Raw genomic sequence first — 23,898 nt, 5'->3', positions numbered from 1 at the left:
AAGTGCTTGCTGTCTTGTAGCCCTGACAGGGGGTTAAAAGAGCTGTCATTGAAACACAGACTTCTGTGGACTTTGCTCAGCTTGGTCTTCCTTTAGCATATTCAGAGTATATTATGCATTGTAGTGCTTATAAGAATCAGGGCTTTGCTGATCCTGCACAGACAGTAAGAGAAGCTGCACTTTAGTCTGGAGCTCTGACAAAACCACTGATTTGATCATTGTGCATTTCTTTCTAGTTGTAACCTTCAGCTGTTTAATATCGTCGTATCATACAAATCAACGTTGTGTGTTGTTTCAGTGAGTTTGTGCCAGTTGGTGTGTGCAGACCAGTGTATGTCCAGAATGTGGATAGATAATCTATCCATTCTCAGTAACCAGCTAACCCAATAAAGGGTGATGGTGGATTAGAATCTGGCTCACCAAGCGCAAGCCAGGACACACCCTTCAATGGGACATCAGAAAATAATGAGGATGAACTTAGTCACAATCAATAATACCAATTTGAATCTGAATTTCAGCCTGTGTCTGCTGAGTTTCATTTACGTATGTTCACTTGTTTTACGTCTGAAATAAAGTGGACAAGGTAGCACAGAAGAACAAAACTAAAATCTGTGTTTTTTCCTGAAGATGCGAAGTATCAATGTTGGAGGAGTCTTTCTTTTCCAAAGTGGCACGACAGCTGCAGAGTTAAACTTCTTCATGATGTTACTTCATGTTTGTTGCCAAGTTATCTGCTAACTACATCAAAGAAGTCAGTAGCATTCTGCAGATTGACTGCCTGCTGCTTTTCTCATTGGTTTTAATAGGGTCTCCACAGCAGGAGGCGTTAGAACAATTTGTATTTCCCAGCCCTCCTTCTCAGGCACTCTCAGGACTCCTTGCCTTCTCTCCCATCTCGGCAGATGGGGAAGAAAGATGCTCCTTGACCCTATTTTCTTGGGCTGTGCCTTGGTTTGATCTCCACAAGCTTTCTGCAGAGCAGAGGAAAGAGAGTGACAGGCCCGTGTGTGATTTCCAGAAAACAACAGGGGGAAAATGTGAAATCCGAAAAAAAAACAGCCACATCTTCCGGTCGGTAGTTTTCCACACATGGAACAAGGCAGATACGGAAGGGTCCTGTTGCCTGACCTTTGCTTTACATTCTCCTTCAAACTGGAACTTGCAGTGGCCCACTGTGATCATGCGTTTTTATATTTAAATCTAAATCCCTGGGTCACTGCCAACAATGCCTATCATGCACCATGTAGCAAATAAGTAATAATACATCTTGGGCTTTTGTGGAGGAAGGAACGTGGACTAAAGATGGCTTATTCTCTTTAGCTTCGAGACCTATTTATACAGCCGGGCATTTGAGTGGTTTGTCCTTCCTTAAGAGTGCCACAGCCTTCTGCCCTGAAGTCCATTCCTGACAACCTCACCACACTATGGCTCCAATGAGGCACTATATCATAATGAAATAAAATCACACTGAAGCATGAAAGCCACAGAACTAAAATCTGAGAGAAGATCTTGCCTCGGTTTTCCTCCTTTGCGTCATCTTTGTGCCATCCTGCAATGTGCCTGTGCAGTTTTTATCGGAGAGACCCTTGATCTGACTAGTTTGTTCCAACAAAGCTGTTTCAGAAAACACTGCCTCAGAATCTTGTTTTACATTTTTCCACCAGCATGTCTGTGCAGAGCACAGCATCTTCAGATCAGCCCTCTGAATTTGTAAATTTGTAAAAAAAAAATCCCCAAAATTCCAAAACCCCCTCTCCCTCTGGGGCTCCTACCTAAGCCAGGGGGATCCTGTTAGTTTGGAGTGAGGTGCCAGCGGGGCTGGGGGGCCACCCCAGGAGGCCATAACTTCATCCATCGGGTGTCTCTGCAGGTCTGCAAGCAGCTGACTTCAGCATGAATAGACCTGGCGTTAGTACTTCAGGTAGTTCTGTGAGAAACCTGAATAGGATGTCCAGGACACGGTCTCTGATGTCAAGTCCAGGCTAATAAAATGATACCTGTTTCTTAATGCTATATTCAGGGTGAGTTACAACTCATCTTGTCCCTCACTTTTTATTTGTTTCTAAGCCGTAGGTAGACCCCAGAATTATAATGTAATCGATTTTTAGTGTTAAAATCATGAAGTTAATTTTAACAGTGCAGAAAAAGGAATTTAACTCAAGTTGTTTATTGGCTCAGAAAGCCATTGCAGGCCCGCTGCAGAGTGTGGTGTGACCTGAGCCCCCTGCTCTGGGCACACCCTGGCTGCACAAGAAACTGCAGGACGTGGAGGGGATTCACCGAGCAGGGGCTCTCAAGCACTTGAAACTGAGATTTTTAAAAGAAAGAAGGACGAGAACCATCGGCTCAGGCCCCTGCTGCTTGGAAAACTTTGCAGAAAACCTCGGAATATTGACGCTCCAGTGTGTGTAGGCTTACCTGTCTGAATGCCAATATTAGTGAATAATTTTATCACATTTTTCATTTTGTGTGGTGTGCTGAACAAACAGGAATCTGTGATTAACAGTTTTAATTAAAACTCTAAAGTGACAAATTTCGACAGGCTAGTAATACACTTAAGACGTATAAATCATCGCCCTGAGATTGTCAAGCTGCCGTGTGTAAGCGCATATGCTCCCTGGTGCAGAGAGTTCCGCAATTCCCGAGTCCTGGGAGGGAACGCGTTCAGCCTTTTCCAGCCCCCCTTCCTCAGACCTGAGCTCATGCTGATCCAGTCTGCACGCCTGGTCTTCAGGCCGGGCTCTTCCTCAGTGCCACTGACTGACCTCTGCTAATCCAGGGGGCAAGGAGGTGATGCTCGCGCAATCCAGCTCCCCGCTGTGGAACGTTTTCTCCTGGCTCTTGACCTTACGAGCACTTGGTCTTGTAGCACGAGAGCTGATTGTCCTGTGTCACAGTGAATTCATGGTAGTGCATGCAGAATCGAGGCAGTTTAAGGTGAACTACAATACTTAGAGTGCAAAGGCATGACAATGCAATGAATGTATAGAACAAATTTAGGAATACTTTGATCTGCTATAGTAAACTGAATATACATGCCAGACATTTATGCAAACCAATAACTCATGCAGGATGGAAGTACAACCTTGCTCTAAACCCTGGCTACAGTTACAGTATTCAGTGCAACTCAAGGGGCTACATGACATGACTTCTTGGAAAAAAGTTCTGCAGTGATTTTCCTTACGTTATCTGGGAAATAAAAAAAAAATATTTTAAAAATAAAGAAAAGCTATGAATCCAGGGGATAATGTGACTTGCCTCTCCCCCAAGGCTGGGGTGCACTCCTCGATAGCTGTCTGGCCAGATGCATGCTGGGATTTGCCCGAGATGTCTTTCTTGACGTGAAAGTAGCTTTTCCACAATCTGACAACAAGAGCAGAGCAGTATTTCTGTGCAGTGGGGTCAGCCAGGCCCTTTGCTGAAATCGAGTAGAGGAAACAAATGGGTGGCTAGAAACAGACCTTTGTTTTATTAAGAGGTATAGATGTCTTACCTGATGGTCTGGAGAGAGGGAGAGGTTGAAGCAGGCAAGCTACCTGGAAACAGCAGCTCTGGCTCACCTCAGGTTACTGCAAGATCACTCAGGCACACGGGCTCACTTCAGTGGTGCACCATAGTTAGTCTTAATAGATCTCTATTTTGACCTCACAAGCAGTAGGCATTACTAGGCCAAACGAAAGTCTCCTATCGCCCTCGGTAACCCGAGACCAACATATCTATTAACTGCTAGAGCAGTTATTCCTCTGAGCTCCTTGGTTTTACTTTACCTAATGAACAAGAAGTGTTTGAAAAACGCTTCTCTGATGAGTCCTCAGAAAAGAAGAGAACCTCTAATAAAAAGAGACTGGCTTAGAAAAACTAAAACCTGATGAGGAAAAAACCTGACGTCTCTAATAGACAGGCGGACAGACCCAGCCTGCATGATAGACCAGGAGAAGAGCTGCTTTCTTCCTCATTGCTCTGGGGCACTCATAAGTATTGACACCTCACAGTTTCAAATAATCAATCAGTCATGTGAGTGTCTGAGTTTATCAGCTCCACAAATAAAGCAGCCTCTTTCCCTGACAGCGTGCCATCATGGCGTGAGAGAAATTAACCATTGCAAAAGTGTTAGCTCTGAAGTAACAAAAGTGTTACATCACTGTGCATAGATGCGCCTGCTGGAAATCTGCTCCAGTAATTTAACACCTGGAGACCCCCAGGACAGTCGGTCTAAACTGGAAATAGAGGCAGGCAGAGTGTTGTGACGTTTAGGGATTTATTGACTCTGTTGCACCTTGTCGTTCAAATCAATTGTCTGTCTGCTACGCCGCTTTGTGATGCCCAGTGTTGTAGTTCTCTGTCTAGAGCCATGTTGCTGTGGTTCAGTTGTAAAAGACAGGGGCGTGGCTGTGTGGCTGCTGTGCTGGAGGTGAAGGGGTGAGGGGAGCACACCGTTCAGGACAGCAGTTCATTCTGGAGGGTGCTGGGTCCTGCACCTGGTGTTGAGAGTTATGATGAGAAGTTTACCCACCACTCAGAGATCGAATAAACACGTCTGGCGTTGTAAAAGGCCGGGACTGTGTGCTCAAGTCCCTCAAAAGGAGGAGTCCTCTGAGCTCATCTCCTCCATGGTTTCCCGAGCTCTGAGCCAAACCAACATTCCCCGGCTGCTCCCTTTCGCAGAAGGGAGCCTTTTACAAAAGGAATGAAGAGCTGGTTTCTTCCAAAACTCTTTTTACTGATGCTTGTCAGCTCGTCTTAAGAAAAATCCAGACAGAACGAAAATAGCCTAACCATATTTAGGAGGATTTGTTTTTTGCAAGAACATTGACGATTTCAATCTTTTTGTCCCAACAAACTGTTATCCTTGAAATACAGCTACAGGAACAGGAATGAGGCACATGAAAACAGCAATCACTTGCCTAATTACTGCAGTGGCTTGGTTTACTGGGTTTTTCCTAAATCATTTTTTTCTTTTTCTTTCAAAGTTAACATCTGGCATGCAAAGCACCTATTCAATAAATTAAATGCTTTGGTGAACTTATTAATTGCATCTTTATCATTCTAAAATTGTGCCTAATGATGTTAACACAGATACCATGGTCTACTGAACAACTCAGTATGTACTGCTATACAAGCTTTAAGTACTGTGGGCACAGCCTAGTTGTGAAAATATTGCAGAAGCTTGGAGTATAAAAAACTGTTCGCAGAAATTAAGTCATAATTTTCATGTGGCATAAATCACTGCAGTGCTTATGCATTTTAAAAAAGGGAATTTTGAATGAGTTGAGGTAATAAGCACTGAAGTGTACTGTATCTGTGTATTTTCCAATATTCAGTGATTATTGATACTCTGTGCATTTTGTAGATGAATAAATGGTTAAAGAAACTATAAGAGGCCAGGCCCCTTAGAACATTCAGGTAAAACCAGAGTAAACCCAGAGCAAACAATAGCAGCAGCGTGTTCTACAGAGTTAAGAGTGGGAAGCTACAACAAAGCGAACAATATGTGAAGGTTAAGCATGGTCAACCCATGTGAGAAACTGTTTAGACTTTTATAAAGGATGTCATTGACAAAGTGGTATTTCTTACAGTTGATAAAACAGTGAATAGCGATTTGCAGAAGGAGGCCAGTGCTCATGTCTGTAACTAGCATGTTGCCTTCTCAGCTGCTTCTCTGTGCTGTGGCATTTTAGATGACATGGCACTGTGGGCACAACTGGAGGAATTCTTTATGTTCCAAAGCAGGCACGTTTCTGTTCTCTGGCACCCCACAGAATAGAGGCCGCGTGTCCCTGACTCTAATGCTAAAAAATATTTTGTGGTCTAAGCAGAGTTCCTTTCCATTTCCAATTGGAGACAACCTGGGATGACCTCCACGGGCTGGACATGGTGTGCACTCAAAGCCTCACTAAGCCAGCTCTAGGACTCTGGGGAGTCCTCCAGCCATGGTCCAGGGGCAGTAGGCAGGAGTCAAACAGACATTAATCTCATAAGTTTGATGACTTCAGGCAGACAGATGGGAGTTGAGCAGGTTGTTCCATAGTCTGAGAAGGCAGATGAGCAATTATTTTTACAATTATTATGTGCTGTCTCTAGAATGCTTAGACGATTCTACTTGTCTCACTAGCTGAAAAATTGGTTTAAATATTGTACACACATGGTTTCAGGTCATATACATAGTGCCCCACACTGCTGTAACTGCTTCAGATGAGACCAGGACAAATATTTCAATTGTTGTCTGTGCTGTGGTGAGTATGGATGCTGGTTTGTGCACAGATACTATCTGTTGCTAATAAATAACCCAGACATTCCTGCACACCCTCTGTATGCTACAGTTTGTCGGGCTGGGGATAGTTTTTTATTTATTTCTTATAAAATTATGAAATGGTAATAAAGGAATCTCACTGGACTAGATGTACTTGTTGTTTCTTCCACATTTGTTTTAAAAAGAGATATTCTAATGTTTATGTTTACTGCTGGCCATCTCTGAGATAAAACTATAGAAATCCAAATCCATGACGGCCTAATGACTTGATTTGAAATATCAGCTTGATGATGTCTGTGAGTGGAAATGAAAATATCTGCTTACACGACACGCTGTCTCTTTTTAAGTGGCATTCTGTTTTATTGAACCACAGATGTTTTGTGCTGTACTAGAGGTTGGTAAGGGCTTTACAAAGGATAATCTCTGTTTAATGAACAACGCAGGTCAAGCTGTAACAAGCCTTCTGTAGATATAAGTGATTCCATTTATTCTGCTTTTGGTTGAGAAAGGAATAACAAACAACTAACTTTTTTTTTAAATTAAGAGATCTCTCTCATACTGTAGAGAAGAAATCACCTGATATGTGGTGTTTCATGACAGTCCTCTCAATAGGCAACAGTAAGCACTGATCCTGTGCCTTTCCTCCTGCTATACCAGCTGAGAAACCCAGAAGGTATGTCTGTAAAGATTGTGGCAGCTGTTCTCAAACACTTTCAGTGCACCGTTTATCACCTAGGCTTAGACAATTCATTGTATCGCACAGAAGGATTCTCTAGTCCAGCTTGCTTGTTTGCTGTTGGTGTAGCACGAAGTCAGGCAGTCAGGTGGTTACAGGTTCTAGAGCCCTGAATTAAGTGATTCTGTAAAAAATAGATGTTGATACTGTAGTGTGTAGTCTGAGTATTTGTATTTGAGTACTCTGGAATTAAATAACTAATAGTCCCCTTGTTTTGTCCATGGCATGAATGTGAAAGGTGAAAGGTGAGGAAAAGGTTTCGAGTTCCAGTCCTGAAACGGTTAGTCAGGTGAAGAGTTATGCTGAGGCTGCTTCTGGGTTGAAGGTTAGGATGAAGATGAAGGTCAAGGGCAAAATCAGTTCTGTACACTGGTAACTAATAATTTTAAAAGAGGTTTTAAGATGTGCCAATTGTGTCTGTGTGTGAGGCAGCTTTATTCAGATTTCTGTGTGCATTATTGTACCAGAGTCCTGTGACAACAGGAAACTGTACCCAACTGTCAAGTAGATAAAGAGTTCATGTTTTAGGGAGAGGTGAGAGCTTTTTACTCTTCCATTACCAAGATTTCTACTTGCAAATGTAAACAAGTATAAACTTTGTTAAAACATTAACCCGTTGGCTTTGAAATTACTTTAAATTGCTCACTTCCCTGATAACAGAGCAATGCTTACTCATCTTGCACATCCCTTTGTATTAAAAAACCTGCACCTCTAAATTAAGGCCGTTGGACCTTTGAATCATTTGCATGTGGGTGTGTAATCTGAGCTACTAAATAAACTGGCAGATAGCTCCAAAGTGAGCAATGATTCTCCAGATTGGGCTGTGTGAATTTACTGCAAAACCAATCCAGCTATCTTTGTCTCTGGGTGAAACTGCTTCCCCTCATATGGTAAAAACAGCAATAATGTTTAACACCCAGCATTAGCTATAAAGTCCTCAAATGGGCAGTAACCTGTATTAAATGGGAGCGTGCTGGATTTAGATTTTGATGATATGCACCATGAGTTTTGTGATTATAGATCTTGCACTTCTCCATAGACATTAATTGTCCAAAGCACAATGATTTATAGTCATCCTGAAAATTATTATTAATTTTCTCGATGATTATACCTGTGGGCGGCAACAAGCTCTGAATAGAAACGGCTCAGAAAAACAGCTTCATAAGAAAAATGTCCCTTAGGAAACAACAACTAATTTTTACTTTAATCAACTTATACTTAAAAGAGTTTGATTAAGGGCACTCACGTCCTTTGGGGAAATTCGTGTTAAATATTATTTGCTTTGCTATTTATGAACATAATTACTTATTTTGTGTAAAGTTTGCACTGGGAAATAAGCTGCGTTTGAAAAGTAACCAGAATTGTTCTTTTTCTTTTTTTTTACCCAACAGTTTGTCATAAAACATGAACGCACTTGTATGTCTCATTTGATAAAATGGTTTGTATGCACGGGCAATTTCAGTTCCCATCATTCCTTACCTCTGCGCTGTACATAACTCTTAATGCACCACCTTACTTAGACTCATAAATCCATATGTTATTATAACACAGAAGCTTCTAAAATCAATTTCATTTTTTAATAAGATTTAATGAAATAAGAAAGCAATCTACTGCTGCCTTTAAATCAGTGGTGCCATTCAGTAACTAATGTTAGGCCAGATCAATTAGAAATAAAGACTCAAAGAAGTTAAGGTGTACTTGCAAAATAGACAACACCTTAGAAATGGCCCTTGTGGTGGTTTGAAACAAAATCACAGCAACCATCCTCTAGTCCTGCTAAATGATGTTTTTAATTTTTGTTTTTAATACTCTCTTGGCCTTCTTCATGTTCATAAATATACTGAGCAAATATTAACATTTAATTTAAAAAAGTCTGTGCAATCTCTTTCCAAATGAGCTTAATGGCTTTGAAAAAAACACCAGTATTAAATACAGGTCTACATACTTTTGTTGCTTAAACCCAATACAACATATAACCAAAGTCCTACTTTAATTTTAGTTATTCGAGTACAATTCCTTTGACACACTTTTTACCTGACAAAATGAAGAAGCACAGTGAATCAAAGACAGAAGCCAGGTGAATCTGACCACAGTCCCGTTAATTGTTAAGCATGAAATCAAGGAATTCTGCACTGTATCCCCTTGATTTCCCTCTCCCTTCCCTTGTCATGTTTTAATTCACTTCTCTTAATCCATCTTTTGTGCATCTCCGCCTGCCTGCAGTTCAGAGGACCTGTTTTGCACCTAATGTAATGTGGATTTACAGAAATTGTAAATGTAAGAGTCTAACAGTGAAGATGTGATATGCTTGGAGATCACAGATTTGATGTTTGAGTCCACTAGTAATTTTGATGCTCATTTATCATCAGCGTTATCCTTCTATTAATGTGATCTAGTGTATTTATCCTCTTAAATTTGCAACAGACCGTACAATACAATACACCAGAAATTGAATTTCTGCAGTGCCTTGTCATGCAAATGTTTATTGTGGCTGTGGATGATTTGTCGGCATCTGTCCTGTGATTTCTTTTCCGCTATTGTTCGATGCCAGGAGCTTTGGGCATATTTAAATCTGTAGCCTTCTTGGCAGCCAAGGCTTCCTCTAGATTTGCTCCTGACATGTCAATAGGATTCAGGTTTCAGCGCAGGTGACTGTCAGTGCTGCACACGCGGATTCTCCCTGTCTTCAGAAACTCTGTCTCTGGCTGTGCTTCCTGTGGCGGGGCACAGAGCACATCTGTACTCCAGCTTCACTTTCTGTGCTTCCTGTTGGACTTTCTCATTGTGCTCAAGGAGAAACTGCACTCCCAGAACCCAAAGAAAGAAAATACCTGTGGGAAGAAATTGGGTGCCGCACATGACAGACACATGCAACTCGGGGTCTCAGTGTAACACTGTTTTCCTTCCCCCACGCACTTCCTGGCAGCTAATTTGAGATCTCTGTTTTTGAAGCTGATGTTGCCAATGGAGGGGATTTTAGCAAACTGAAACAGAAGCAGTGAGAAGGAGTCAAACAAGACCAATTTTCACAGCAATCGTAAAACCTCTTTAATGAGAAAGCTGATACCAATGCTGTCTTGTGACACATAGTTCAAGTACTAGGGCACGCTTTGGCTTAGATTTCGGATTGCGATGGAGCTGCTCTGGTTGCTGGGCCTCCAGTTGTATGGTAACACATTATTTTAATTGATGTAATTCCCTACATTTACAAACTAATTTTCAGCCTGAAGGAACCCAAAAAGACCCTTTTACATACAGGAAGGACCTCGTCTCACCCATAGATGCAGCCCTACCTGGGTAGTACACCCCCGTGGCAAAGCAGAGGGGGGGAACGAAGAATTTCTTCACCAATCGAATTGAGGTGGAATATCTGAGGTTGTTCAAGACCCAAAGGAAATTACAAGACCCAGTTGGAAACTACATAGAAGTGCCTCTGTAGCAGGACTCGGGAGGCATTTCTTAATGCCAAGGGTTGTGGGAGTGCACAACAAGCTGCCCAGCCGTGGACTCTTTCAAGAAGCGTCTGCATATGCTCCTTGAAGCCATTAAGTAACACAAGGGCTGAATGGACCAAATAACCTCTTTTCATTTGTTTCTTATTGTTGTACGTTTTGTCATAATGGGACCCTTTTGTGCAAAATGTTGATACTCACCATGGGCATCTCCTTCTCTTTTCCCTGTGCACGTCTCCAGTCCAGACGCAGATGGAAACGGGCATTTTCAATCCGTCTTTCATTTCCAGTTTCACCATTTAGCATGAATACTCTCTCCCCCTCTCTGTTTCTTTTTCTTGGAAATGGACATGTTCCACATATTTCTCAGCAAGCACAGAAATGTGCAGTGCAGCTACTTTACTGAAACCAATACCCTTGATCCCTCGATCCACATTGTAAATGTGGCATAGTTAGAGAAGATGTCTATTGATCAAATCTATTGATCTCGTCCTACAGCTTAAAACAATAGTTTCTGTGTTATTGCTGTAGGAATGAAGAGACTGGAGTAAATCTTTAACTCGCACTGGCTACTCAGTGATTGATTGCGAGTGATATCACTGTCTCAAAAAAACAAAGGTTCTTGCTGTCATTATCTGGATTGAGTAACTTATCTGATTAGGGAGGTTTGTTCCATTGCAGAGTGCTGTTATTAATTTGAAAGGGATGAACAGATGAGGTTTTTCTAATATGGCTTGGTGATTTTGCTGGAGCTCCAGATTTGTCCTAAATGTGGTATCTGGCGGGCTGTGACAAGCAGGTCGGCCTCCAGATCCACAGCTGAACTCTGCTGACCGGATTGGCCCGGTACTGCCAGTGCCAGCTGCATCAGTGGTGGCACCAGAGGGCCTCTCCTTCGGCGCCGCAAGGTGAGTCAGATTAATAAACGCAGCTCTGCAGCCAATGAAGACAGGTGGCAATAATCCCAATAAGCGACACATCTGAAGCCTCTCGCACAGAAACCAATTTCTTTCGCACTTCATTTTTCAAAAGCTCATCAGGGCGAGCAGCAACAGTGCAGGAATGGTGAGGCGCTTAGATCCGTTTTTGCCCGATTGCCCTGTCAGTGCCCACCCCCACCCTCCCGACCGCGGGGTAACTTTGTCCCCTTGTGCTCCTGAGTCGCCTCCCTCCAGGCCGCTCCAGTCTGGGGGAGGGCTGCAGAGTGTGGAGAGGCACAATCGCTGTCTGCTGGCACCAGGCCCAAGCGTGCAGCCTCTTCCACTACGGTCCGCAAACCATCAGCAGCAATTAAGCCCATATGCCTGAGCCTGTGTACAGTGAGCTGCCTGAGTCTGTGATAGGACTTAATGCAGCTCCCAAAACACCATTCCTCTGGGATCATTAATCCAGCGAGTCCCATGAGCGAACGAGCTTACTGAGTGTGAAGATTAGAGCACAGAAATGCTTTGTGCTCTCTGATTCAATTCAGCAAGGCAATTTTTCTCTTTCTCAAAAATTAAAGGCAAAATTAAATTTCTGAGAGATTACTTTACAGGGTAAACATTTTCGTTTGTATGTTTATCTTTTAAGGGACTCTCTCGTTTTGTTTTTCTATGGTAAAGCAGGACATAAAGAACGTTTATTAAAGATTAAAGGAGGAGATTCCGTCTGACTGATGGGCTTCATCAATCACCTCCCAGCTCCCACAGTGACAGAAATCTAAGGGGGTAAAGTTGCATTTGAGTCAGGGCTCAGGGCTCTAATCTTTATGGGTTAAAGTGTTTGCCAGTATGGCCTTTCGGAGCCACATCCTTATAAAATCCATTCACCTAGAAACAGGGCTCAGAACGGTCATCGCGTGTTTTACGAACAAGAAAAGTGAGATTCAAAAGCACAATGAAAATGTAGCTTATAGTCTACATAAAAATGGATTACAAAAGGCAGGAAGTAAATGAATACTGTTAATGTGTATTGCTATTAACAACTAATAACCAGCAAGGATAGGAGGATAGGTATTGTATATGCACTACCTATATCCTAACTCAGACAGGAATGGCTCTAAGCTTCTAAGCATTTAAATCTTGTAAAAGCTTTTTCAGTAGGAATTTCATTCAGCTTGTTTTTTTTACAAATAAGCACTCTTCTTTGACATTTAGTTTTTTCGCTGTACTCTTTAACCACTTCCTAAAGTATTCTAAAGTATTTCATTAACAGAAAGCAGACTCTGGAAATGCCCCCCTCCCCACTCAAAACCCCAGCATGGTGCTTTCTGTTAGTAGGAGCCCCTGCTGCAAGCGCAGTAAAGAACACAACAGATCCTTTCGAGACAGCTTTACAGAGTTACATCCATCCAATTCAATTATAAATTAAATTGACTAACGAACCATAGCTCATTATGGGAATCAATTACTCAGAACTGTCTTTTGACCAAAATTGTGGAAAATAAAAAATAATGGTCATACTTCAATATTCCAGATTGTCAGGAGGTGGAAATTGAATTTCCCCTCTTCCCTGTATGATGGCACCCCCCTGCTCATCGCCGCAGACCATTATTCATGGTTACTGTTTTACTGCACAGCGATCATCAGCAGCGTCCCGGCCGCCTGCGCTGCCTGCTGCCATGTGAAGCCTTGGTGCCAGGGCCGAACCTGCAGCATGCAAGCCCCTCGCTAAAGGGATGTGGCTCTGCTCTCGTGCACTTCCAGCAGCAGCCGATGCCCAGACAGGGGGCTGGGAGGCAATGGCGGCGCAGTGTGTGTTTGGCTCAGGCCCGATTCTTGTTTCCCGAGTTATTTTCTCTCTCTGCTGCCATCGTGCTTCGCTCCACGGCGTGTTGAGAAAGCCAGGCTTTCAGGAGCGGGGGGTGCGATAGGTCACGGCAAGCGCCCCTGTGTGTGTCCCCTGGCCCCCGCGATGCCGGAGGAGTCTGCAGGACTCATGTGGACCACTCGGGGGCGATGTCTCTGGGAATCCATGGGGAACAGCGGGATTCATCCAATCCAGCTCAACATTTTCACCACAGTATTGGCAAGAGGCATGCTGCTGTAGGATGGATAGGTTAGCCTAGTGAAAAAGGAGTGCAGTATTTTACATCTTTCCAGAATAATGTCTGGAATGTGAAGAATATCTTCCTGTACTTCAGACAGGAGCAGGGTAAGGTATGCATGGTGTTCCTACGGTATTAAGTGTCCAGGACTGATTATTTTTAATACGTGCGTGTGCTTGTATTACACATCAGTGCATTTGCATGCAGAGTACAAGACAAGAGAAATATATTTCGCCGTATGTTCTGGTACCTTTCAGGAATAAATCATTAGCGCAACATCTCTTTCATGTCGTCGGGATCGTGGATAGAAGGTGCAGATGCTTTTCGATTCCACAGCTTTTTTAACCCTCTTTCCAGAACTTTGTGATGAACTTAGGTACTTTTCTGAGTTGCGGCGGTACGGCGGATAACTTTTTTTGTGAGCTGGAAGAGAAATTTGAGAAACATAAACACTGCGTATACGCTACACAGCTGTAGGAAACGTATTTGGGTTAACTGAACACTCATTAATAATGATTGTATGAAGATAAATGGTGCCCTACATTTTGTATGTTGGACTTTAAATAATCCCAATAGGCTTTTTTCACTTTATTGATTGATTGGAATGGTCCCTAAAGGTCATATTCATAAAACATTAGCACATCGTTAACACATTGGTGTCCGCGAGGCTGTGCTGAGGTTCTGTGGGCTCGTGTTGCTGTGCTGTGTCGGGACTTCACAGGAGGCAGAGCGCAAACTGGGGCATTTCCTATTAGCTTCATGTGCAAGTAGATGTGCTTCCCTGTGGCTTAATTATATATGTACTCTAGATTAGTTCCTTCATACATAAAATATAATAATACACATACAGCAAGGCTGCAATAAAACATATTGCAATTCGCTATATATAATTAAGAGAAAATAAATTAGAAACATTGCCATTATGTACCGAAAGCTTCTGCATGATGGAAGAGGAGAGCTGGGCCAACCACAGTGTTTAATAATACACTTATTCTACAGATCTACATGCAGTACATTGTTGGAAAAAAATAATTTAACGCAAAAAAAATTAAACAATGTGTAAAAGTTTTACAATGTCAAATTCAAAATCAAGTGCATTATGTAAAATAGAATTACAGATTGTCCTTTTGCTCAGGACTCCCTATATGTTCTAACATATGTATTTACTATTTATGCAATATAATTTATATATACACTGTGGACACTGTGTGTATAGATATGCTCTGCTAAATATATATACTGAAGGGCCTTAAAAATACTACAAATGTTACTGGTGTTTCAGTTCTCATTTGTTGTGTGTTTAATGCCTCTCAATATATATAGCAGCACATATAGTTATCTGATTTGCAATCAAAGCAGCCTGTCCCTCTCGGAGGTTTAATTAGCAATGCTGCGTCCTCAAGCAGAATGATGGGGACAAAGAGGAGATAACACTGTAACTGAATACAGCAGGCCTTGAGAAGGATAGAGAAAAACAACGCAGATATGCAAAGATATCCAATGACTATGGGCCTTGGAAACCATTCTGCTATTTTTAATTACATCCAATTAGAAGAATTAATTTGTCTTGCTTCAGAAGTACATTGAAAGTATCACATTTAAAGAGTGGACACGCAGTCAATTAATTGCTTGTGTCCAGCTAAAGGCCTAGCAGGAGATATCGCCATGACAACGTGGGGTAGGCCTCTACCCACCTGTTGGAAGACAGGGGGAGTGTGAGGCTGTGGGCTCCCTCAGTAGGCCTCCTTTTGGCCTGTGGGGAATTTTGACTAATTAGAATTAGTTGTCCTTCTGTAGCCGAGCTCCTGACATAAATTGCATTCTGTAGCTTTCTGTTCCACTTGAGTTCACAGACAAAACAGCCTGTGCCATGTTTGAAATGAAGGAAGGCAATATAAAGACATTTTCCGAATGCTTCATAGTATTTAATTTCAATTGCTTGCATTTATTTGAGCGCAGTCGGCTTCCTACAAATGCATAAGTAGTTACAAAGGAGAAGCCAAGACGGTAAGACTGAAGTAAAAGGCACTAAAACAAGTTAAAAAGTAAGACTAGATTCTGTCTTTAATTTTATGTATTGAGGAACAAAACAGATTTTAAATCAATTATGTTTTGAGCCTGCATACTGAAGTTTAAATATATTTCTACTTTCTGCTCTCCCTAATAATTGTAGTCTCTGTGTGGCATATGCTTTATCAAAAAAATGAGAGGGAGAGAAACAGAAGATGAGATGTGAAGGGAGAAAGGTAATTACGAGAAGAAAAGACTGCAGGAGTGTACACTGATGTAAGTTTCTCGTACATGTCTCTGACAGTGAATGTGCTGGCGAGCTTCAGCCGCAGAGGGACAGTGGTTCGGGTATGGCAGATATTGTATTAACCTCAGACCCGTTCGCCTGCGTCTGTGATGAAAATCCTGACAGGATACATCTGGCTGCCTGGGTCAGGAGATAACCAATTTGCACAATGGGCCTGTTAATGCAGTCCGCCAGATGACTGCGGCGCGGAGGAGTGAAGGCGCGCAGGCCGGGGCTGGGCCGCGGAGCAGATTGATGAACTGAAGGAGCTCACAGTGCGTCAGAGCTGGGGTGCACTGGGGGCCCTGCGCAGGTCACTCGAGTCTGCCGATTTCTCAGATCTTTCCCACCCTGGAGAGCGTCTCTCTGTCCAGTGGGAGCGCAGAGCTCTGCCGGTGTCTTTTCTGGCTTGAATGGAGAGGAATTCCATCTGGTGTGGGCATTCGTTTATACCCTGTTGTGTCTTGGACAAGTTTTGTATTGGTAAAGACGTGAATGGGAGAAGGAAACAGAGGCGTGCGTGCCTGTCACACGAGAGGGAGGCTAGGCTACAGAGTGGGATTGTGGGGGATCACGGACAGGAGAGAAGGACTGTTGCCACATCAAATTGTACCGAGTCTTTTTAGATGAATGGAACAGGCTTAGAGGTCTTGTCAGCTGCCAAAGAGCCTGCTGTATGAAATGAATAGACAGCTGAATTAATACTCCAAAAAGCATAGCATTCTAGGGTTGGTAATCTTCAGAAGGGGTTTTGGCTTTTGAGAGAATTGAAATAGAATTAGGTGTTCCACATGCTTTTTAAAGAAATTTGGCTGTCACAGAATATTGTTTTGTTAAAAAAATAAGTGTTTTAATTGGTTAATAAGGAAAAAGAAGCATTCTGTAAATATGCAAAGCAAAGCTGGTGGCAGGGGGCCAGTGTGATGGTGTGGTGACTCTTCCTAGGAATATGCAGCTTTCTAGTAATGGATGGATGTAGCCCATCTTTTTTCCCTCAGACGTAAGAGAGCTGTTGAAATAAGGCAGTTTCATACTGGTTTTCCCATCAAAATGTATTACTGCACACACTCACGTGCTGACTTAAACTGCTTTTCCACCTTTACCCTGACTTGACACCATTATTCGACAATAAACATTTTCAAGATGAAAAAATAATGGTTAATCACTCTTTTTTTCTTTCAAGGGAAACTCAGTTGTTCATTTATTCAAACCTTGATTTAACTTGTAAAGTGATGGAGGTTTTTGTAAATTGGAATTAGCAGCAGAGACAATGATGGTGGCTCAAAGTCTAAGACTGGAGATGAGGTTCTCAGTGGCTGAGCGTGAAAAAGCACTTGTGCAGACTGGGGTCACATTTCAGTCCTCGTGCACAATTACAGGAACTGTTTCGCTTTTAAACAGAAGCATGTCTATGTCTTTTGCTTCAGAAAACCTCACAGATTCATTCAGATGTCCATGCAGACCATGATCCTTATAGAAAACCCTCAGTACCTTTGTTCTGACGGCCTCTTCAGCTGATAAAATTGGTCATTATATGATACTCTCAACTAAACCATTTTAGACCTTTTCAATTTGCCTGATGTAAATACCAGACTACGTTCTTCCTTATTTTACAAAAAGAGAGAGGGAGAGGGAGGGAGAGAGATTCTCCTCAGGTCACAATGGTTTGTCTCAATTATGTTGCTTTTCTGTCCAGTCCTTTGCAGTAATCTAATTCTCCTTGAGGGTACAGTAACCTTTTGTACTGCTTTAACCTCTGAAGAGTCGTCTTCACCCTGACAAGCCCATGGTTTAAGATGTGATGCAATCTGAAAATGACTGGATGCATGAGAAATACAGTTTGCAAGAAAATTAAATGTTAGTAAATCTTATGTAAGCTACCAACTACCTTTGATTATTTAAGACCTTTCAATCTGACTAAGACTCTTCATGTCCATTTTTCCCATTTCACAACAGTTTAACAGTTTCTGAATAAAAACACCTCCATTGTACTAAGACACATTAGATCTTAAAACTAGATCCCTGGGAGCTCAGTTCATTGTTCAGGGACATGAGAGACTTAGTGTATGTTGCTGCTAACAAAGACATTTCTCCACATCCTGTGGCCACTCAGGAATACAACAATGAAATTCCCAGTGCCTTTAAAGCACATGTGACTGTTTTAAAAGGAATTGTAATACAGAAATTAAAACTCCCACCTTCAAGAGTCAAATGCATGACAAAAGCATTTGAAAGTGCATTATTGATGACTGAAAAAGCCCGACTGAAAATACATCAATGAAAGAACACACAGGCAACAGAGGACAGTTGACACTGGAGATTTATTTCATTTCACAGGTTCCAGTAAGCATTCAGTCAAAACGAACGTGTCTCTCTTTGTAGGTATGCAGGTTTCCTCGCTGTCCAGATTATAATTCATACATCTGCATGCTCATTCATTGATAATACCCTTGAAAGAGTATTTTATTTTTACTGGCAGTACCTTGTAAAAGCTCCCTGTGGAGCATCGTGACAAAAAGCAGTGAAGTGCGACAAAGTCCGGTAAAGTCATGGTAAAGGCACAGACAGGAAGGGTACAAGGTGGTACCCATCAATAGGCATATTTCCTTGTCACTTTACAACACTAACCCTTCAGAAGCACAAGATCTCAAACACAGTACATGTGCCAGATCCATTAAGTTCCTGGACTGCACTCACACAGGCACTAGCAGAAGAGACTTTTGCAGTGCACTTATTAAAGCACCAAAAGTTATCCTGGGACAGCAACGCACTCGCCTTCCACATGCTTGTTCATGTTTTATTACACATTGATCTTCACACGACTAGGCAAGAAGCGGCACTGAATTCCAAGAGCAGAAAGCACAGGGCAGGTGTATGCAAATCGGAATTATATTAGTGTAGCTGAGGGGTACGAATGCCCTGATTTGGTACAATATGTACAGACCTGCTAAAAGATGGTTTTGGGTCTGTGATTGTGAGTGTAGAACTACCCTGTGAACAGAAATGAGAGAGAATGTCGTCCAGTTCAGAATCCCCACCCACTGGCCCGTGCATTGATGCTGGTGTGTACAGGGATAGTGCTGTATAAGAGAGTTGAGTTGATGCTATATTTGTTGCATCTGTGCTTTCAGAGCATGGACTTAATGTCTTCGACGGTCTCCAGAGATTGTCCAGTGGGACCTCAGAAATAAAGACAGTAAAGTACTGTAACACTTTCTCGTGAAGATGTGTGTTATCTACGTTCTCACACAGTGGCCTAGGTGAGCATCCTCTGCCTTAGATCAACAAGTGTTTCTATACATTCTGCCATATTCTGTAGCTCTTAATATTAAGCCCCTGATATTGGTTTGTTTCTAGTTTTTTTTCTAATCATATATATTCCTCCTCCTCACTCGGCCAGCTGTCCCGTCTCCCTTACATAATAAAATTCTTCCCACATTCCCCACACTTAGCCATGAGCATCACACAATATGAATTCCTGAGGTCCTGTTCTCGGCACTGAGTCTAAATGAACTTCTCCATACTTCCCTGCTTAGGGCTCCAACACAAGCCAATAACCGATTTTTCATGTTGCTCCACTTCGTTTTGCAAGAAAAAGGGGAAATATGGATAACTCTAATCTCTGTGAGGCTTAAAAATTGTCTCTGGTTTCCCAGCCTTGGTAAGGCTTTAGGCCATTAAGTGTTATGAACTTTGACCTCCTCGTAAAAAAAGGTATCTAAAGAAAGAAAGACAGATAGTTTCCATGAGGTGGAGGTTTAATATTTCTCGCTCAGAGAAGACAGTTGCTGTCCTGTTTTTCATGAAGTTACTCAGAGGCAACTAGACTTCCCAAACTTACTTCTGTCATGCACTACCAAAATGCTGTTGTAACGCCACCACAGGCAGGCAAAATAGTTTCAGCCCCAGCATCCAGTATTTTTTTATGTACTGTACTGTAACAAAACATTCAAGATGAAATCATTTCAGATGATACTCTTTCTGGTCCCTCAGTTATCATGGCCATTTGACAAAATAAAACAGGAACAGTCCTTTAACAGTTCATTCAGCCACACTCCCCACCCTCCCGCACCTCTCTAGAGATTTGCAAATTCTTAAATTAGTTTATCAAATGCCAGATTAAATATTCAAAGAGCTATATTGTCATGACTGATGAATTGCAAAGTTGCCAAAGCAGCAAAAAGTAACAAAAGATTATCATAAATGTAGGAGTTTTAGTGACACTGATGGGGCACGGATCTCTGGAATTGGAGCTCCCGAAAAGTGTCTGTTTCCTGGTTATGTAGTCGGCTGACCAATCAGCACTGCCAGATATGTCACGGATGTCGGAGAGGCATGCCGTGGAATGGCCGGGAGAGCAAAAAAAAGACCCTATGCATAGCAGCCAAACGGGGGTTAGCCCGGGCTCAGGAGGTCAAACGATGTCGGGTAGAAAGCTATGGCCTCAGGGTGCGGAGGAGACGACCTGGTGCTAGGCGGGTCTCAAGACATCCGAACCCTCAATGCTGAGCGAGGGTGACCCGGAAATATATAGCCCCAAACAAAGACACACCGGAAGGACAAGAAAAGTAGAGGGAAACTAGGAGCAGGACAGAATAGGAGATGGGTCAAGATAGGTCAGCTGGTAACCTCCAAGGGCTTCTGGGGGATGTAGTATGTGGGAGATTGGCCTTTTTGCTCTAACTCTAGCCACCCTAGTGCTGAACAACACTACCATCATTTGTTTAATTTCTGGATTCATTTTGAAAAAGCAAGGGTGAAGGTTAGTTTCAGATCTCAGTTTCAGTTCCTCAATGGATTCACACAGTCTGCAGCACAGAGGTGTGCTTTGGGCCCGGCTTGTCCGCCGAGCCTGCCAGAGATCTCTCCCCCCCGGGGCAGCAGGGATGAGTGAGGCAGGGCAATGGTGATGAAGAGTAGAAAACTGTCAACTGTAAATACAAAGGATTAGTGGTCTTAATGGACCGCAGTACCAGTATGCCTCCTTTGAAACCCCACATTTAAGAGTTAGTGTAAACACCACCTGGTGTGCTCAAAACACAAGTGTCTTTTGAGGTCACCAGTTGCCCCTACCCTGAGTGCCGACCCCGTTCCCCTAGTTCAAACAACAGCACCATGACATCACCAGTAAACATGCTGTCAGGAAGCTCCCCTATTCCATGTGCCTTGTTACTGCAGTTGCTCTGGGGACCTGCAGAGTGGACATGTCCTTCTCTTCCAGGGTACTGGGCTACAAGAATAGACATCCTTGCCTTTCTGATACAGTGGGGGCTTCCCCCTGTTCTGGTAAAAGGTACTGTGGTGTGGAAAGTAGCATTCAGACTGGTGTGTCTGGACAGCCTGCAGCCACATGGCCAGATCCAGAAATCCAGGGCCCTGGGACGGGGGAAAACAGGAGTGAGAGGCTTGGGGGAGAAACAGAGAGGGGATCTATGCTGTCATTTCTCAGGATAAAGAATGCACAAAAGGGTGGTTCATGATGAGGTTTTGTTCTCTCACTTTTGAGGGAGCACTGTCTGAAGGGCAGGGAAGAAGTCAGTGTGAAGTGGGCTTGTGTTTTGGTTAAGTCTGGTATCTGGCCGTTTTTAGCAGCCAGTAGGCAGGGTGTGATTTAGATAAGATAAGAGTGAAGTGGAATAGCTGTCCTGTAGTTACACTGAGTTAATTCAACATTTACAGCAGCGCAAAACCACACTGAGCTGAGTATGTAAGACATTAAGAGCTCAAATCATTATTGGCAGCCCTGCATTCAAAAGGAATGTTCTATGTGAGCTGGCACGGCTTTCCCCACAAATTAATTAGAACTACTCATGAAATAAAAAGAGGCGAAAGTTCAGAATCTGGTTGGAATAAAACGTTTAATTCTTCAGCTCCCACTGACATCACCCTTACTTGCGGCGGAGCAGGCACAGACAGCAATGGCTAAGTAATGAAGATGGATGCATCCTGTTATCATGCAGCCATTTACTGAGGCTTGATGTAACCTTAAACATCGCAGATAGCTCGATGGCACTTGCCACAAAGAATCTAATTAATGAACAGCAGCCTGAAAGAAAACGAGCAGTGTGCATTTGCAGATGAATCCTGGGCACCAATTATACGCTGTTCAAATATCACGCAGACGCTGTTTGGTTTCCCTGATGGAGAGCACAGGAGCTGTGCTCTGAGAGTTTTCACAGGAGGTTTTCTTAGTTTTTTATTCCCCTCCTGTGCAACGTCATTCTGAGTCAAGGTGCACAGCAATGTGAGTCGGGAGGACCTGCAGCATGCTCATCCGAAATGTGTCTGTTAAATGTGAGATTTGACTGACTCCTGTTTGCGGTGAATGTGGACTCCTTGCTGGTCCCTCAAAAATTATGTCTCTGAATGTCAGGCATCTCATTGAACCACATCCAAAGATGGGCTCATTCTTCCCTCCTTTTAAGCCACAGCCGCTGAACTCGGTAGAGGGTGTACTGTACAACACCACCTACAGCATGAAGAAACACATTTCCCTCAGGTTCGGACACAACTAAAAACAAGTTTTACAGCTCATCTCGGTAGCAGGAAGTACGGCATTAGTCAGCCCAGATCATGATTTCTAAAAAATACACGGTTAGAGATTATTCCAACACGGGGTGAGTCTGGACAGACCCAGACGGACCAAGCCGGTGGAGGCCGGAAGGCTGGTCCACAGCACGGGCTCGCGGCGGTGCCTGGTGTGCTGTTGCCCGATGGGTGGGGCTGAGCCTTTCCTTTCCGCCGACCGCCCAACTCCACCGGCGGGCCGCCCGCTCCGCTCTCCAGCGCGGTGTCTGGGAACCCTCGACCGGGGCCGAGGGATGCTCAGGCAGCGCTGTGTGTGCTTCTCCCGACAGTACGAGCTGCGGAGGTCCTCGGCGTGGAGGCAGGTGGCGGGCCAGTGGCAGACCTGGCTGGTTTCCGCAGCCGTCCTCGCCCTGCTGGCCCTGGTGCCCTTCGTGGTGTTCCGGATGATGACGGCGTTCCAGGACCCCCCTCCCCACTCCGTATTCAAGGCGGCGGCAATCTGTTTCGGGCTGCTTGCAGAGACGCTCCTAATTAAGTGAGTATTGTCAGGTGTCTTGTACTCAATTAACTCTTTTACTGCTAAAACACCTGGAAGGCACCCAGGGGACCCCTTCAACCTGTTGGAGAAAGGAGGCTCCAGAAATTAATTTAGGAGTCGTTACTTCGGTGTTACTAGGGGCTTGCACGTCTGCACTTGTCTAATTGCAGCGACTTCATTAAGCATCTGACCCTGTTCAGAGTCAGGGGAAAGGGACCTGCTCCATTGTCACGGCTGTAAGTGTGGGACACTCACGGTACCTGTGATGGTCAGATGTTAAAAAGGTGTGTGTGTGTTTTCTTAAGCCTATTCCCTACTGCCAGACTGAAGAAAACACCCCTCAACCCCTTCAGAAGTTAATGAAGGGAAAACAAATTGATGATGAGGGATAATAGCAATATGAGAAAAGTGGAGCTTTGACACTCTCTGGCACCATATGGCTCTGCAATTTGTCTGAGTATTTGTTTATATAGGAATCTGCACTCTCCAGTCTTCAGAGGGGCTTGATTAAGCTGAATTTGATTTTTTAAATCATTTTTAAACATTTCACCCCAGTGCAGTCTGAGACAAACCCCCCCGACACACACAAATACACACACGAACACACACATAAGCAAGCACACAGACACGCACCCTATCCTTCTGTCTGCTGTTCCTTCGCAAATTATTTGGGATGAAATAATGAAAACACCATGGGCAATATTAAAAACTCTTCACTCTCATTTATCCTAAGAAATGAAACCCAGTTTGAATCAATTACAGTCTGCGTCCCGTCTGCTTTGGCAATGTTTGTGTTGATCAAGGAGTCCCATTAAAGCAGTGACAGTGGGGACTGCGATGTGATTTCTGTGTGTCTCTTAAAACCTCTTTGCTTATTAAGGGCTCAGTAGCAATCAGCGAGCTACTCGAAGATAAGTGCACATGAAGAGAATTATTTTTGATTTTAAACACTCAGTGGCTGGAGCTTATACATCATCCTGTTTACTATATTTCCAGTCCCCACCCTCCGCCTGCAGGAGCTGTGCGGGTTCTGTTTATAGTCAATCCAGGCCAGTCGAAGGTTCTGATAC

The 23,898-nt window shown here is 43.3% G+C and overlaps 1 protein-coding gene across 1 annotated transcript in view; it reads left to right on the top strand.

Annotated features, from left to right (window-relative positions):
• Positions 1-23,898, top strand: part of LOC107078375 (uncharacterized) — a 100,269-nt gene that overhangs the window by 57,271 nt on the left and 19,100 nt on the right. Inside the window, exon 4 of the mRNA XM_015355400.2 lies at positions 22,620-22,825. Coding sequence (XP_015210886.1) covers positions 22,620-22,825 — 206 coding nt within the window. The remainder of the gene's footprint in view (positions 1-22,619; positions 22,826-23,898) is intronic.

Source organism: Lepisosteus oculatus, chromosome 9, assembly GCF_040954835.1.
Source record: "Lepisosteus oculatus isolate fLepOcu1 chromosome 9, fLepOcu1.hap2, whole genome shotgun sequence".
NCBI lineage: Eukaryota > Metazoa > Chordata > Actinopteri > Semionotiformes > Lepisosteidae > Lepisosteus > Lepisosteus oculatus.
This window is presented reverse-complemented; position numbering and strand designations above follow the sequence as displayed.